This window comes from Miniopterus natalensis, chromosome 19, assembly GCF_054644295.1.
Source record: "Miniopterus natalensis isolate mMinNat1 chromosome 19, mMinNat1.hap1, whole genome shotgun sequence".
Classification (NCBI taxonomy): Eukaryota; Metazoa; Chordata; class Mammalia; order Chiroptera; family Miniopteridae; genus Miniopterus; species Miniopterus natalensis.
The window spans coordinates 11,671,553-11,689,279 of record NC_142099.1 but is presented as its reverse complement, the minus strand read 5'-3'; the positions used below and the strand labels follow the sequence as shown (position 1 = coordinate 11,689,279).

Below are 17,727 nucleotides of genomic sequence, written 5' to 3'. Positions count from 1 at the left end.
TGGCCAACACAAAAACAAGGTTTATTTGGCTTTAGAATGATTTTTTTTCTCCATGAAAATTTTTCTTTCTAGTTAAATTTGACTTGGAAATATATTAAAAGCCTCTTTATGTTTTCTGAATGTACATCAACTGATGTAAGACAGTACATAGCCCTAAAGCCTACTGAGTCATCTCAGAATTAAGGGAAGCCGTCTCAGAATTAAAAGCTAGCTGCCCAGCTGGAGTAGCTCAGTTGATTGAGTGTTGTCCCATGCACAGAAAGGTTGCCATTTCAATTCCCAGTCAAGGGCACATACCTGGGTCTTGGGTTCGTCCTCAGTTGGGGCATGTACAGAAGGCAACCGATTAATGTTTCTCTCTCACAGCGATGTTTTTTTCTTTCTCTCTCCTTTCCTCCTTTCTTCTCTCTAAGCATGTCCTCAGGTGAGGATTAAAAAAAAAAAAAGTTAGCTGTGATGATTCCACCCATTAATTTCTTAAGCCAACATTTGTATATCAGGAAATAACAGGATAAGAGATACAAAGATGAATAGGACATGCCCTGCCTTTGGAGTGTTTAGCCTGATGAAGTTTAGACAGTACTCTGGTGATAAACAGATATCTACCAACTATTACAGGAGTACAGAATAAGGAGTATTAATGATGCTTAAGGCAAAAATTAAAGTGGATATAGAATCTGAACTGAATTTTGAAGAAGTAGAGAAGTGAGACAGTGATATTCTAGGCTAGAAAGAGAGCAAATCAGAGACATAGAAGTGTGAAAGGACATGGAATATTCAGAGTAAGTAGTTCTGTGACTGGAGACTGGGCAAGGGAAGTGGAATTTGGGAGCTAACACTTGAGAGGCCAGGTTCTCAGCATAGGGGTGTTACATGCATATAAAGGAGTTTGTTTTGTGGGTAATAGGAATCCAATAGAATGTTTAAAATATATGATTGATATTAGACTTTTTTTAAGAAAGGGAGGAAGGGAGAGAGAAAAACACACATCAATGTGAGAAAGAAACATGGATCGGTTGCCTCACATATGCACCCTGACTGGGGATCAAACCGCAACCTAGGTATGTGCCCTGACCAAGAACTGAACCCATGACCTTCTGGTGCACGAGAGGACACTCCAACCAACTAAGCCACACCAGCCAGGGCCATATGATTAGACTTTTTTTAAAAAGGTGATTATTTGGAGTGTGGTATACAGACTGGAGAGAGAAGATTTAATATTAAAGAACCATATAGTGATTTGCATTAGGCTAGGCAAGAGCCAATGAGGGCTTGAGTTAAGGAGGTGATAGGATAGAAGAAGGGCATATTCAAGAAGGAATTTAACAGTAACCAGAGAATGGATAATCTGTTTCAGGCTGAAGCTCTTAGTCAAGGGGATAATTATATATGAAAAATAGGTAGACATTTCTGCTGTATTTTCAGTGGCTTGTTTGTTGTTTTTTACAGACGGTTCCCTATAAACTGGTTATCCTCTTCAACTTTCAATTCCTTGTATAGAGCTCTTTCATAATTGGGACTTTTTTAGTAGTGACCATGTTTGTAGAAAACTGCTTTTGAAAGTAAAAGAAAATAAAGATAAGTTTCTTTACACCAAAATTGTACACACATTCCTGGAAGCAAAGTGCAGCATATGAAACTAGACTTTAAAATCTGGCACTTATTTATTTGCTTGTTATATATTCTCTGAGGAATTCTTCAGTGGCAGAATGGAACAAGTTGTTGGACAAAACTTTGAAGAATATTCTTGTCTGTAGATTCTCTGTAGGGATCTCCTGCTAGCGCATTGATTTGTAGATAATGGATCATAGAATATTAGTGTTGGAAATTACTTTTTAGGCTGCCCCCCTTATTTTTTCAAATAAAAACACAAGCTCCAGAGAGGTTAAGTGAATTGTATAGAAGTTTTTGCACATAATACACCTTTTTTCCTAAAGAAGAATTAAGTTTGAGAAAGCAACTTAACATCTCCGTTTTCCTGGTTGGAAAACAAAAAATAAACATTGGTCTTACTGAGAACTCTGAGCTCCCTGGGACATTGTGTGCTAGAACTAGTTCTACTTGATAGAGCATTGAGGGTGGGGGTGGCTCTTAGTAACTGTATAACTAAGGCTAAAAAGTGTTCTGACTTTAAAATATCCATCTTGTTTTATAGGAAGCAATGCAGAATCAGGTGAATGCTAATCCTGAAAGAGCCAACCCTGTGACTATGGCTACCCCATTTATCTTCACGTCAGGAGAAGTTGTCAACCTCGCTAGCCTTGTTTCTTCAGCCAACACCAAAACAACCTCAGGTAATATTCTGATAGTGTGGCATTTATTTTAGACTTAAAATGAACAGAATCCCAGGTTTTCCTGTGAAATGGATAGATAGCCTCTCTGATATTCCTTTATTAAAATCTTCCCCCAAAATAGAGGATTTATAATAGATTTTAAAGCTAATGCACTTATTCTTCCTAGGGTAAGGGAAGATCATACATAGGGGTTATCCCTACCTGGGTACTTACTGTGTTAAAAGTAAAATATTCTACACATTAATCTGTTGAAGGGTTATGCCTGACCCAAAAAATGAAAATATAGGGGTCCTTCAATATAGTACTGATAAGGAAGATAGTTAAATATTCATAATCTAAAGCAGTAACAAATAAAGCAGAAGAAACATAAGTGGTTGTTGGAATGCTGATACAAAAGAGGTACATGTGATTATTTGAATAAAGTATAAGAATCTCCGTTTGTTCTTGAGAATACATTTAACAACAAAATAACAAAAAAAGCACCTGGTGTTGATCTTTTGAAACATGTGTGTTTTTAACAAAAACATCTATCTAAAAAGGAGAAAACTGAACTTGTTTTCAACATCTCTTTACAAATATTTGTTTTACAACAAAGGAACTTATATCCTCATTTACATAAATTTTCTAGCTGACTCTTGTTTTTTTTCCTGTTTCTGACTTTCATTTAAAAATAGGCAATTGTATTCCTATTTAAGTTGATATAATATCAAAGGAAGATGTTGAATGAAGTGTTATTGAGAGACAGGGTTGTAAAATAGAAAGAGCATATACATAGAATTGTACATTCAGATCTGCATTCAAATACTAATTTATTAATTCACTAGATACTTGGCTGTGGGAAAACTACTTCTCTAAGCCTTCTTTACTAATTTATAAAATTGTGATATATCTACTTTATGAGGTTATTGTAAGACTTCGACAGTTTGTATTTCAGGGTCCATTTTATAGCAGGGCTTCCTTAATAGCTGGTGGTAAGTAAAAATTAACTTCTCAGTAAAGATGGATTCTTTCATATCCACAAGGAGGCAGTAGTGACCTTCATTTTATAGCTCTTTAACTCATTTAAAATCACTTTGCTTTTAGCTAAACGATTAAAACAATTTAGCTTATAAATACATATACATGTAATCAGAACATTCACAGCCTTTTGGACCACACTGATTAGAACAAGTGCTTTTATAATCCAAAAGTCTTTAGAAGCCAATAATGTTATATGTTCACAAACATGTGAAAAGACTAGAGTTCATCTTTAGTCTAACTACTGCAATTCTCTAGACCCTAATCTGGAATGATTATCAAAATTGAAGACATTCAGGATAGAGATACTTAGCCTTGGCTCCCTGGGCTAATATCAGGTTTATCATTTTACTTTTGACAAACCTGTTCTTCTTTCTCTCTTCCATATGTTGACAGCTACAAATTGAAATTACTAAACCATCCCATAATAAAGCTGATCTCTCCAATGCCATCTTAACCACAAAGTAGTTCTACCTAGTTCTCCACCTTTGGGCGATTGGCCTACTTGAAGCTTAATCAGTGTAGATATAAGAAAAGTTATTAGACAAATTCAAGTTGTGTTACTCAGCTGGGTTAAAGGATTTTCTTTTCCTGAATAGTGGGTGAATTTCTTGTTTCCCATCCAGTAATATTTTTAAGAATTAACTGAAAGTATCCCTAGGAGTATCATGTTGGTATATATTTTTAATACCAAAAATCCAGATTAGAAAGTTTGCTTTCAATTTTCCATTTGTGACTAAAGGTGTGAGTCATCAGTACTACCAACAAATTGCAATGATTTAGGAAGGCAGACTATATTTAAACATCAGGGCAAAACAGTTACGAAGATGAATTTCCTGTTTCTGTAGAATCATAAGATTCACTCCAAAGTCAAACATAAATAGCTTTGTATTGGTTCATAAAGAGTACAGGCTCAGAATCTAATGAATTAGGTTTTTGTCGGGGCTCTGATACTCATTAGCTGCCTCACCTTGGACAAATTACTTAGTTTTCTGGACCTAGTTTACTAACTTAGTGAGACTGTCTAGCCTACCATAGCACACTCCCCTAAGTCCTGGCCTGAAGAATTTATTTATATGTCACTTTCTTTTTAATATATCTTTATTGATTTCAGAGAGAGGAAGGGAAAGGGAGAGAGGGAGATAGAAACATCAGTGATGAGAGAGTCATCATTGATCAGCTATCTCCTGCACGGCCCCTACTGGGGATTGAGCCCGCAACCTGGGCATGTGCCCTGGCCAGGAATCGAACCTCGATCTCCTGGATCCTAGGTCGATGCTCAACCGCTGAGGCACGCTGGCCAGGCTATATGTCACATTTTGAATAGGTAACAAGGATTGTCACTGATAGTGCCATTTCCCTTCCAAAAATCATGCAGATTTTACTTTATCTGATGTCTTATATTGAAGAGAAGGAAACAACATTATTAAGCAATACAGTACTTTATTTTCCTAGAACTCCCTGGGATAAGTCTAAATAGGTCATTTGCATTGTTTCTTTTCAATTTCAACTGTGTATGTCAGAACACTAAACCTGATTTTTCACAAATGTTCATTTTTATTGAGGGGAAGGTGGGTGAGTCATTATGTTTCAATTAAAAGGAGACTACTGCCCTGGCAGGTGGTTCAGTTGGTTGGATCGAAGTCTTGTACACCAAAAGGTTTTAGGTTCCAGGTTTCAATTCCATGTAGGGCACATACCTAGGTTGTGGTTTCAATCCCTGGTCGGGGTGTGCACAGGAGGCAACCAATCAATGTTTCTCTCTCACATCAGTGTTTCTCTTTCTCCGTCCTTTCCTCTCTCTAAAAATCAATAAAAAGACATATCCTCAAGTGAGGATTTAAAAACAAAAAGGAGCCCCAGCTGGTTTGCTCAGTGGTTAGAACATCAGCCCTTGGACTGAAGGGTCCCAGGTTCGATTCTGGCCAAGGGCATGTACCTCTGTTGTAGGCTCAATCCCTGGCCCCCCTGTCCGGGTGTGTGCAGGAGGCAGCCAACCATGTGTGTCCCTCCCTCCTTCCCTCCTTCCCTCCCTCTCTCCCTCTCTCCCTCTCCCTCTCTTTTTCTCTCTCCCTCTCCCTATCCCCCCTCCCCCTCTCTGTCTCTCTCTTCCCCTCCCCCCTCTCCCCCCTCCCCCTTCTACCCTCTGAAAAGCAATAGGGAAAAAATATTATCAGGTGAGGATTAAAAAACAAAACAAAACGGAGAGCACCCTTAGGTTGGGATCATCATATTAATGCTCTGGTAAAATATAACAGCCTTGTTTTTTTATTGCTAGTGACTATCACATATAGTCCAACTTTCATGAGTATACATATATCTAAAAGTCACTTGTACCTTGTTGTTTTCATTTGTTAGTTCTTATGTCAGCATTTGTTATGATATGATAGGCTGGGTGATGAGAAAAGCATGAACTAAGCAGAAAAATTAGGGAATAGGCTGGATCTAGGGAATAGGCTGCATGAAGTCATTAAATAGACATGGGCTTCTTTCTGGAGGTCAAGTACTGTGTTCCACTCAGACCATTTGGTTCCCCGAGTATTTTATGATAATTAGAATAAAATAGAAATATCATCACTATGTCCACTCCTACAGTCATCATCCAAAAGCTTTGATTAAGATAGTTTGCAGCTATGAGGAGTACTACATATGTAATCCACCTTTTAAAGGAAAACCTTCTAAAATTTAAATTTATAAATAAGTTAGGTTACCTAGAGTAATCACATCAGAAGAGGACTCTTCGCTCTGTGGGAGGATTTATTACAGAGTGTTACATAGGAGTGTCCTTAAGTATTTTTCTTTTAAAATATGTTTTTATTGATTTCAGAGAGAGGAAGGGAGAGATAGAAACATCAATAATGAGAGTCCTTGATCAGCTGCCTCCTGCACGCCCCCAACTGGGGATTGAGCCCACAACCCGGCATGTGCCCTGACCAGGAATCGAACCTCGATCTCCTGGATCCTAGGTCCCTAGGTCGATGCTCAACCACTGAGCCACACCTGGCTGGGCAGGTGTTTGCATACTTAACAGCTGATAGCTCAGTTGACATTTCTTTCTTTAACCCATTGGAATTAATAATTATTCAAAGTATGTATACATTTTGTGTATATAATTTCTAAACTTATATGTATAACTTATAAAGAATTATTAGTAAGAGTGGATCAACTACTAAGAGGAATGGAGAACCCTAAAGAATACAGGACTAAACAAAATAGGGAGCATCCACTACTTCTATATGACAAAACTTAATTTCATGCCAGCTGACAAGAAATGTTTATGGAGTCCAGCTTCAGTATCACAAGGAAGGGCAAAGAAGGGTGGATTTGGTACTGAGGCAATAAATTTATAACTGGCACAATAAATATCTTTGAAATATGGAAATGCAATTCATTTTATAAAAGTTAGATTTATGCAAAACTGTTGAGTAATACTTTTAGTTCATAAAGTTAGGCGTGCCTGTTGCCAGATCTAATGCACTTCCCTCTTAGAACTTAGCTGTAAGAAAAGCAGATATAGCCCAGCTGGGCATGGCTCAGCGGTTGAGCGTCGACCTGGGATCCAGGTGATCAGGGTTCAATTCCCAGTCAGGGCACATGCCTAGGTTGCAGGCTCCATCCCCAGTTGGGGGCCTGCAGGAGGCAGCTGATCATTGATGTTTCAATCTCCCTCTCTCCCTCTCCTTTCCTCTCTCTGAAATCAATAAAGATATATTAAAAAATATATAGCAGATATAAGACAAAAAAGTTATGAACAGAATTTTTTTTAAAAGCACATTATGCCCAGCCGGTGGCTCAGTGGTTGAGTGTCGACCCATGAACCAGGAGGTCATGGTTCAATTCCCAGTCAGGGTACATGCGGGATCCCTGGTGGGGAGCCTGCAGGAGGCAGCTGATCAATGACTCTGTCTCATCATTGATGTTTCTATCTCCCTCTCTCTCTCCCTTCCTCTCTTTGAAATCAACAAAAACATATTTAAAAAATAAAAAATAAAATAAAATGTTTAGTTATATACTATTTTTTTTTAAAGTATATCATGACATAACTAAAGTAGATGATTATTTTTTTTTAGCATTACTTGATTGTGCTACCTTTGATATTCAATATGTGAAACTTCAGGTTTTTAACTGTTCCCACACTAGAGGTCAGTCCTATTCTTCTCTCCTATCTAGCTGATGAGTAAACGTAGTAGGTCAAGTAAAGCCCAGGAGGGGCCTCTCCCCTCATCACTGCTTAGCTGGAGTGAGGCATACTTCATATGCTTACTGCCTCCTGCCACGGAGAGCTCTGTACAGCCAGCCTAGGGAGTGCACAGCACTCTTGGTCTGTTAGCTGCTAATGTTCAGCGTTGGCCTGGCCCAGAGGATAAGCAAATGAAGGTAATATGTGGCCCTACCCCAAGCATATTACTTCAGTCCACTTTAAAGGGAAAACTTTTTAATCTTAAGACATTTAACGCCCGTCTGGGCGTGGCTCAGTGGTTAAAGCGTCGACCTAGGATCCAGGCGATCAGGGTTCGATTCCCGGTCAGGGCACATGCCCGGGTTGCGGACTGCAGCCGATCAATGACTCTCTCATCATTGATGTTTCTATCTCTCTCTCCCTCTCCCTTCCTCTCTCTGAAATCAATAAAGATATATTTAAAAAAAAAAAAAAGACATTTAACACCGTGATAATTGGTTTAATCAGTTTGTATTAGAGATCAGGATTAAGAGCCTTGGACTGAAAAGCTGAGGTTTTGATATAATAAGACATCTCAATTCATTTTAGTTCATCTCAGTTTATTCTCTCTGCTCGACCTCATTTGCCTTTTTTACTGAAATAGGTGACCCCCATGCCTCCTCAACAGTACACTTCTCAAATTCTACCACCTCAGTGCTGGCCACCCTTGCAGCTCTTGCTGAGGCATCAGCTCCCCTCTCCAACTCACACAGAGCCACAGGTAGGTAAGGGATATCTGCTGGTTGAATCACCATTTCCTCTTTTGTTTTTAAATCTCCAGCAGATTTAATTTGCAGGAAATATTAAAGAATTATGGTTAGAAACAGCTAGGAAAAAGGATGTAGAGTCATGGAGCATCAGAAAAATCACTGTGATATAATCAGATGGCTGCACTCTATCGGAGAATGACTAAGTTATTCCTTTGATTTTGTTTGCCCTGACTCCACTTGCTTCAGGTTGAAATATTGAGTCTTATATTAGCAGACTTTTTGGAAATACTCTGTTATGTTTTGACTGATGCTATCATAGTGATTCAAAATAGCAGCCAAGCTAGCTTGGATTATATTAAAGCATCAAAATACATGGGACTGCTACCTCTCTCTCTCACTGTCACATCCTTTGTATTTCAACTTGGTTTGGGTATTTTTCCACTGGAGGTGTTCTGTTGGTATTTGCAATGGAATTGGGCAGATACATGCTGTATAGTTCTGATATTTAAAACAAAAAGATTTTAACTCACTTAGAGATAGTGACCTATTGGGAAAATGCCGAGGGCTTCATATAGGTAGGGGCAGATAGTTGTAGGTAGGGCTAAATAGTCATCTAGGAGTCTTTCTGGAACCCTCTACAGAGTACTCCATCCAAAACAAAAGCAGATTGTTCTAATTTCTTTCTGCCATTGACATTTGGGTAGTGAGAACATTCTTCCAATCCTGTTTTTCCAACTGGCAGCAATCAAAAAGACCTCTACTTAAATGTGTATGGGTGAGCAGCATGGCAGAAGTGAAGCAATATATTAAACTTGTGTTTGTTTTCTTTTGATTTGCTCTTTGAACTTGAATACGTTTCTTTTTCAGGTCTCAGTTTCCTTGTTTCAAGCATAATGGTTGGATTATTAGGGTCCTTTCAGCTATTAACGTTTAACTGTTCTTTGTTGCTAAAGGGTGTGAATGCTCTATTTCCGTTGAATTACATGGATATATCACATATGGATAGTCCATACCCCACTTATTGCAAAGTTCTACTTGTGATTCTTTAGGTAGAGGAATTCCATAGTGGTAGGAATTGTTTCCCCTAATAGTTATTGGGGACATTGAGTAACCAAACTGAAAATCTTGACTCAACATAATACATGTAAACTTCTCAGAAAGGTGCTGGCACATAGTAAATAATCAGTGTTAGTTGCTGTTAATATTATTGATCTGTCAAACGGAAGAAACCACCTATCATTTTTGTCTGTCAAACTTCTTTAATGCTCTGACAACATACTGTTAATTCACTATTAAATGCCTCTATTTTCTTATAGAAATAGATCTACTCTAACTTATAGTTATTTTTCTAAGCTCCATTGATTTTGACTTTCAAGATGCTTCCTGCAAAAAAGTGTTTTAAGATCAAATATGTTTGGGAAACTCATACCTTACTTATCCCATATTGGAGAATCACAGTGCTCATTAGCTTGTTGGGGTCTCTGATACTTCCTACAAAACAAACAAAAAAGTCTAAGCATGTTTAAACCAGAATTTTGAGAATATATTTGTACATAGAACACATCTTTAGTGAAAGCTATTAACATCTCAATGAAAACTTTTTAGAAAATACATTTAATGCATTCTTTATTTCTTTCTCCTCTGACTTAGTATTGTCAGAGCTTGCTCTTGTACACTGTTAAATCTGACTTTTTCAAGTTTTCCTATCCTCAGTATTATCAATTTCAAGGAGGCTGAAATTACTATACTTCTATTTTTAAAAAAGCTAAAATTTTAAATTTACTTTTGCCATCTCTAGCTAATTCAGAGGAAATTATAGAAGGAAATTCTGTTGACTCATCAATCCAACAAGTGGTGGGGAGTGGAGGCCAAAGGGTGATCACCATAGTGACCGATGGAGTGCCTCTGGGTAATATCCAAACTGCAATCCCTACTGGAGGCATTGGCCAGCCATTTATTGTAACTATGCAAGATGGACAACAAGGTGAGTTATCACATTAGACAATTGTTTATGAAAAGATGTTTTAGACACTCAACTTTCCTGTAAAAATGAGACAATATTAGGTGAGTAGTGAGAATCGGAGAATGCCAGATGCCACATGAGGCTAAAAAGCTCTGAAAAAGAAAAAGAAACCAGGCTGGCAAAGGCACATTTCCCTAATATATATAAAATTTGTGAATAAAAACCATAATCTGGTAGAGCAAATAACATGAACCGTAGGTCACAGAAAATACTGATAGTTTTTGAAAATGTGTTCAATATGTTCATTTATAGCATGAGAAATGTAAATAAATACTGCACTGAGATACCACTGTAACATTATGTTGTCAAGGGTGTGGAGAAACACGCACTCTAATAAATCACCAGTGAGTAAATTAATGCATCCTCTAAAGAGCAATTGGCAATATCTATCACTATTAATGATGCACATACCTTTTGGTTAAAAAGTTCTTTTTCTAGCACTGGACGGTGTGGCTCAGTTGGTTGTGTCTCCTCCTGTTCACTGAAAGGTTGCCTGTTTGATTTCCAGTCAGGGCACATACCTGGGTTTTGGACTCGATCCCTGGTAGGGGGCATGCAGGAGGCAGCTGATGGATGTTTCTCATCGATATTTCTCTCTCTCCCTCTCCCTTCCTCTCTATCTAAAAATCAATAATAAAAAATAAGTAAAAAACATTAAAAAGAACTTTATCCCTAGCTGGTTTGGCTCAGTAGTTAGGGCTTCGGCCTGTGGACTGAAGGTCCTGGGTTTGATTCCAGCCAAAGGCATGTACCTCAGTTGCAGGCTCAATCCCTGGCCCCAGTTGGGGCCCATGCTGGAGGCAACCAATCGATGTGTGTCTCTCAGATCAATATTTCTCTCTCTCCTTCTCCTTCTCCCCCCCGCCCCACTGTCTTGGAAAAGCAATGGAAAAAAATATCCTCAGGTGAGGATTAAAAAAAAAAAACTTAAAAAACCTGCTTGGCTGTCATGGCTCAGTGGTTGAGCATTGTAGATCTCAGTTCTATTCCTGGTCAGGCCACATTCCCCGGGGTTGTGGGCTCGATCCCCAGTAGGGGGGGTGCAGGAGGCAGCCGATCAATGACTCCCTCATCATTGATGTTTCTCTTTCTCTCTCCCTCTCCCTTCCTCTTTTTGAAATCAATAAAGATATATTTTTCAAAATAAAATAAAATTTGAGGCTTTACTTGGATGGACTACACTACTTTTAAAAAATGTGTTTAGCCCTGGCTGGGTAGTTCAGTTGGTTAGAATGTTGTCCAGATATGCCAAAGTTGCAGGTTCGATTCCTAGTCAGGGCACATATGAGAATCAACCAATGAGTGCATCAATAAGTGGAACAACAACCAAAAATCAGTGTTTCTTTCCCTCTCTCTCCCCCTTTCTTTCTTCCTCCCCCCCCCCCCCAAAATCAATCTAAAAAAAAGAAAAGCTGAGATTTTGTGAATTATCTGCAGGGAAATTTTTAAAATTTATTATTTTTTATTGATTTTGGACAGGAAGGGAAAGGGAGGGGGAGAGAGAGAAACATGCAAACGAAAATCTTATGTGAAGACATCAAGCATTCTTTAGACAAGTTATTCCTACAGAATTATATCTAATTGGTCATAGATCCTTACGTCTTTATATAAGAGTCTCAGACCTGGGTCTTAACTGCATGGCTTCCAAACCTGTCAGTCTCCACCCTTCCTTTCAGAGGCCTTCTTAGTGCCTCTCTAATCCTTTCTGTTTCTCTCTGCAGGGTCAGGACTAACCTGTTGATTCTAAATTCCAAAGGCATATGAAAAATAAGATCTCAAAGAATACATTTTAGTTTATTTTCTCATTTAAAGCAAGCAAACCCTCTTTGTTTTACAATGTATTCATCACCTCCAATTGATGTCCTTTGGCTTGTAGTTCTAACTGTACCTGCTGGTCAGGTTGCAGAGGAGACTATAATTGAAGAAGAAGAGGAAGAAGCAGCAGAGAAGTTGCAGTTGCCATTGACGAAGAAACCAAGGGTAGAAGAGATGGCAGACAGTGTGGAGGAAAGCAAGGTAACGTTTTTAGCAGTGTGGAGGGAAGAGAGGGGGAAGAAAGAAAAGCCAGAACTTCTAAGGCCTGAACCCTTTCACCCTTTTGTGTGCTCCCTGGATAACCTGCTATCGGAGCTCTTACCTGGTGGCTGCCGGTTTACTTCCACAGGAGGGCATGGAGAGAGAGCTCCTGCAGCAGCAGCTCCAGGAGGCCAACCGCAGGGCGCAGGAGTACCGGCACCAGCTGCTGAAGAAGGAGCAGGAGGCCGAGCAGTACCGCCTCAAGCTGGAGGCCATGGCCCGGCAGCAGCCCAACGGGGTCGGCGTCGACTTCGCTGTGCTCGAAGAGGTGGCCGAGGTGGACGCCGTAGTAGTCACAGAGGGGGAGATGGAAGAGAGAGGGACGGAAGCGACTGGGGCCGGAGGGACCCCCGAGCCTCACCCTGGAGTTTCCATGGAAACTGTTTCCTCTTAAAGCACAAGGGCCACAGTTTGTACTGTGTCCATCTTTTTCCTCTTTTTTTAAAAGAAAATGCAGAGGACAAACCTTGTTTTAAAATTAAGAATGTCCTTAAGAAGAAAACTGTAACAGGGTACAATGCTTGGGCTCAGGAAGGCTCTCTATGCAACTGGAAAAATCAAAGCCAAATTTAGGGAACAGTTCTTCTGAGAGGCCAAAAAAATAAGGACCAAATTTCTTAGCGACATCACTGCTTTAAACATAAGAGGTAAAAGAATGCTGCATGTTGTAGGTTGATTGTTTTTAAAAAACTGACTTTTTATCAAAAGATTTTACTTCCTATCAAAAGATTTTTTAAGATAACATTCCTAATTGGACCCACCCAGATCCTTTAATAGTTGTACCGTCAAGTGACCAGAGACATTGCCTTAGATTTATGATGGTGTCTGTTACAGAAGAAAACTAATTGGGAAGGAAGTTAGGAACAAGCTTTGGGGAAGAGAAAAGAATATATTCCACTTCCAAAGGATCAGGTGCTCCCCACTATCCTGAGTTGATTTCACTGAAAAGGAATTTGTGATTGCCTGACTAAATTTGCATCCATTGTGTGTCCATAGCTTAGCTGCCAGTTAAGAAACTGAGATATAATTTTTGAAAACTGGAAAGAAAACTAGTTTATGTGGAGAAGTGTATATAAATCCAAAATCCTCCAGGCTGTGCTTTCACAATGCTGGAAAGTGGCCAAAAAGAGGCTTGTTGGGGTTATGAAACAATCTGCTGTTGAGATGCAAACTTTGCTCTGGCTGGATTTTACAAAATTGCAATCAGGATGGTAGTCCGTTGTTAGAACAACTTGCTTTCAAAAATTTATTTATGTAATATCAAGCTTTAATAGCAATTCTTTATTTTATAAAATTTCGTTGAGCTTTCTAAGTGTGCCTTTCTGTGGAGCTTACATGGTATCCTATTATATACAATAAAAGAAAGGGGGAGGGAGAGATGAATGTTGAAGATGTTGTGTAGTTTTGTTGGCATTTGATTTGGGATGAGTAGATTGCCCTGTTTCCTTAAGGAAGAACCTTATGCAGAGCTTTTGTGCCTTATAGGCTCTCAGTGTGTCCTGGCGAAGGGAATAAAAACTATCAGTGCCTAGAGTAAGGAACCAAAGATTCTGGCAAGATGCTTCATCTGCCTTACTCCCTTCTCTCCCACTATGCCTGCCCCCTTTGCCTAGACACTTTTGAAAAGTGTTTCATCGCTTGGTTTCTTTGTGTGCCAGTTTGGAGATTTTTCAAAAGAAGGGGAAATATGGATGGAGAGAGAGGTGGTGGAGAGGTTACGTTACAGAGGTTGTGCCTTTGAAATAGGGCCCTCATCATTCTTCACTTGCTTGCTTGCTTTGTTGTAAATGACAAGAAGAAACCAGAGGGAGATGTGCCAAGTAAACATTTGAATTACTGTTTAGAATATGGTTTTCTTAATTAGCGATCATGGGGAAAACATACATTTTTAATTTGGAATAAAATTTGACAGTTAATATGGTTCTCTTTATCTTGATTAGTGAAGTGATTTGCCACAATTTTCTAGAGGTGAAAAACCATTTGGGGCTCAAAGTAAACTGAAAGCACAAATCCCCAAACTAAATTTCACAAACAGAATTGGCTATTAGAGGCTTCTAGGCAAAAATGTCAGTTCTGAAATTAATCTTGACAATTGGCCACCTTGGCTGGGTTTTCCCCATGGACATGAGTACTGAGCACTTCCCAGCCGGCTCAAGATTCCTCTGGGCTGTTGGGGAAGATGGAGAAGTGCAGTGTATGTTTTTCTAAGTCCTTTTGTGAACCAGGTGCTAACAATAAGCTGCTATTGTGTGCCATTTCAGAGCCTTAGCTTAACTATAGATGGACCAAGTGTCATTTTAGATGTGTTTTGTTTGTGTTCTTGGCGTATATGTTGACTTTAATTCTTTTTTTCCTTTCCTGGAGTGGGGAGTGGGGAGTTTCTATCTAACATTCCCTTTTGAGCATACAGAGTCCCTACTGTTTTGGAGAACTGTTTATCAGTTCTTATTATCTTTCTATAGGAAGCTATCATTCCTATACACAAAAAAATCTTGAATACAGCCCAAGTCATTTTTGATGATGGGGTCCCTGAGATTGGGATTAAAGGAGAGGTTGGAATAGGGAGAGAGAAAGAAGGGAAATGTCCGGAAAGGGGTGGGTAGCAAAAAGGTATTTGTTTCTATTTACTTGGAATAGACCTTTTAGCATCCTAGAGAAGGGAAATAAGATTTGGTCTCCAGTTGTGTTGCTGTAGAGAGAATGGTAAGTCAGGATCCCTTGAAGTAGTTAGAAGTTAAACACTAAATGCATTAATGGCAATACCATTTTATGATTTTTGCATTTCTTTCGGGATCAGCCATGGGAGTTGGGAAAATGTTGCTAGATCTTCTGGGTTAGGGGATTCCACCTCGCCTTTGGCAAGGTTGGGTTACAGAGAATCAAATACAGACAAGTGGTTCAGAGTTGGTACTTGAACAGAAGAGACCTGGAGCCTAGGATGGTTGCCTAACGTTAAAGTAAAGCTGCTTTAATAGTATCAGTATTAACATAGGACTTTTATACTCGATCTTTGCGTTTTGATCTAAATCCTATTCCCCAAGTAGAGAAAAGAAAAATCTTAACATTTCTGTTCTTGTTTCTGGCTTCAGGAAAATTACTTATAAATGTATAAGTGTACATTCTCTTACTATCACTACCTCTGTGAGATCTCTTCATTGTAATGCCAGAGTTGAGGTCTTTTAACTGAAGTATTGGAGAACTTGGTGTTAGGTTTTCTATGTTTTGAACTCAGTGCCTTAAAAGATGTTCTTTTTCTCTGTCAGATCTGTGTTCAGTTATTTTTGTCTTTGCCTTTTCCCCTTCTTCAGCCTTACCTTTGCATTATTAAAGTTTGTATGTCTGCTCAGTAATGTTAGAAATATGTGGCATACAAAATTACTTTCTTTATGCTGATGTAAATAAATGAATTTACCAGAGGGCTCTCCAGTTGAAGTTAGGTATCATGTGATCAAGGATGGATGGATGGATGGATGGATGGATGGATGGATGGATAGAAGTGTGTGTGTGTGTAGATATACACTTTTTTTAAAAAATTGATTTTTAGAAAGAGAGGAAGGGAGAGGGAGAGAGAGATACAGAGAGAGAAACATTGATGTGAGAGCAAAACATCGATCAACTGCCTCCTGCACGCCTCCTACCAGGAATCGAACCAGCAATGGTCACATGCCCTGACTGGGAATCAAACCAGTGACCTTTGGTACATGGGACAACGGCCCAACCAAGTGAGCCACACTGGCCAAGGCTGGGGTGTGTGTTTTTTTTAATCCTCACTTAAGGACATGCTTAGAAGAAGGGGAGGGAGAAACATCAATGTGAGAGCAAAACATCAACCAGTTGCCTTCCCTACATTCCCATATTGGAGTTTGAACCCACAACCCAGGTGTGTGCCCTGACTGGGAATTGAACCAGCAACGTTTTGGTGCACGGGACAACGCTCGGCCACTCTGGGCAGGCATGACCAGGGTATTTTTAATGCGCCTTTGCTAGGTGTATATTAATGTGTATGTTTATAAATATATATGGATTTTCTCACTTTTCTCTTTATTTGAGGTTCAACTCTCAAGTACCTGGTATAACCTGGAAATATTTCATTTCATTAGATGAAATGAGACAGGGTTTCTTTGGATTCGCTAAAGGGCCTGAGGAAGAAAAAGCATTGCTTTGGCCCTTCTCTGAGAGGTGTGCTCTAACAGGCAGTAATGAGAAACCCGAGGAGTGAGACCCCGGGGAGAACCAGTACCTGGCTTTACAGAGATTTGTTTAGCATTTTGTGTGATGACACCATGTAAGCTGAAAAATTCAGAGCAGTGTTGAGGTAGAGATGGAACCGCCCTTCCACAGAGCATCCTTTCCACTCCTATGGCAGCTATTTTGACTGGCACTTATACAGTCTCGTACACCTCTCTCCTCCTTGAGCAGACATCTCTGTATGGCCGGAAAAGGAGCTTAAGAATGGAATACATGTCAAGATCACCAGTATGCTGCTCTGGGCTCTTACCTAACCTATCTCCATTTTATGTGATGAATATTTTCCCCTTCTGAGTGAATTCTCTTATTTCCTATGGCAATATATTGAGCAAGAAGAATATGAATTTAAATTAAGTAGCTTTGAGCCTCTGGTACTGCCTTTTATTTTATTTTTGAGCCTCTCTAGGATTAGAGGGTGGGGTGACATTCCTAGACTCTAGTAGCAATTTGATTTGTTAATAGCAGGAAATTGTGATTTCCTATCTTTCGGCCTCCCCTTTTCCCCTATAACTACTTCTGCTTCTGTGACCCCATTGTTCTTATCACATCATCCTTCCCAGGAACTAGAACTTAATTAGTAGGCCCTTCTAATTTCTGGGCCTGCCTTTCCTCTTTCCACTCCCCTCTATCCCTACTACATGTTTTCTGTTTATTCTGAAGTGGTTTGTTTCTGAGAATTAAGTCACACCCTATAATCCTGTGCTTCCTAGTTGGTTTCAGGCCATCTTGCTCTATCAATAATGATAGCAGCTCCCTTCTCTGGCTTTGCCCTGTATACTGTCCTTCTGCCAAGGCCGTTCATGTTGGGACAGGGCAGGAGTGGGGTTGGGGATTGGGGGGGTTAGAGAGAAGGACGGTGGGTAGGGTGCCTAGATACTTCTTAAAATGTCCTCCATTTTCAGGGTGTCTGACAGCTTTATGTACAGTATGTTTTAGGAAAACTTAAATATACTTCTCTTTTTTATTTAGGATTTTAATAAAATAGGATTTGATTCTGATGAGCAAGTTTGTGTGTATGTGTGTGTGGGTGAGCATTTGTGTGTATATACACCTATACAGATCTATATTATATATATACATTTTTTGTACTATCATTTAAAATAAAGATGTTTCTTAATAAAATATCAAAGTCTTACCATT

At 39.3% G+C, this 17,727-nt stretch overlaps 1 protein-coding gene across 5 annotated transcripts in view; it reads left to right on the top strand.

Moving 5' to 3' along the window:
- The window catches only part of GABPB2 (GA binding protein transcription factor subunit beta 2), a 24,319-nt gene extending 6,592 nt beyond the window's left edge, over positions 1-17,727 (top strand). For 2 of the 5 annotated variants that reach the window (XM_016215542.2, XM_016215543.2), the window contains exons 5-8: positions 2,156-2,294; positions 8,135-8,251; positions 10,039-10,224; positions 12,140-17,727. In XM_016215542.2, the coding sequence (XP_016071028.2) occupies positions 2,156-2,294; positions 8,135-8,251; positions 10,039-10,224; positions 12,140-12,912 (1,215 nt within the window). In that variant the 3' untranslated portion in view covers positions 12,913-17,727. The remainder of the gene's footprint in view (positions 1-2,155; positions 2,295-8,134; positions 8,252-10,038; positions 10,225-12,139) is intronic. The other 3 variants (XM_016215545.2, XM_016215546.2, XM_016215544.2) reach the window with 3 other exon arrangements.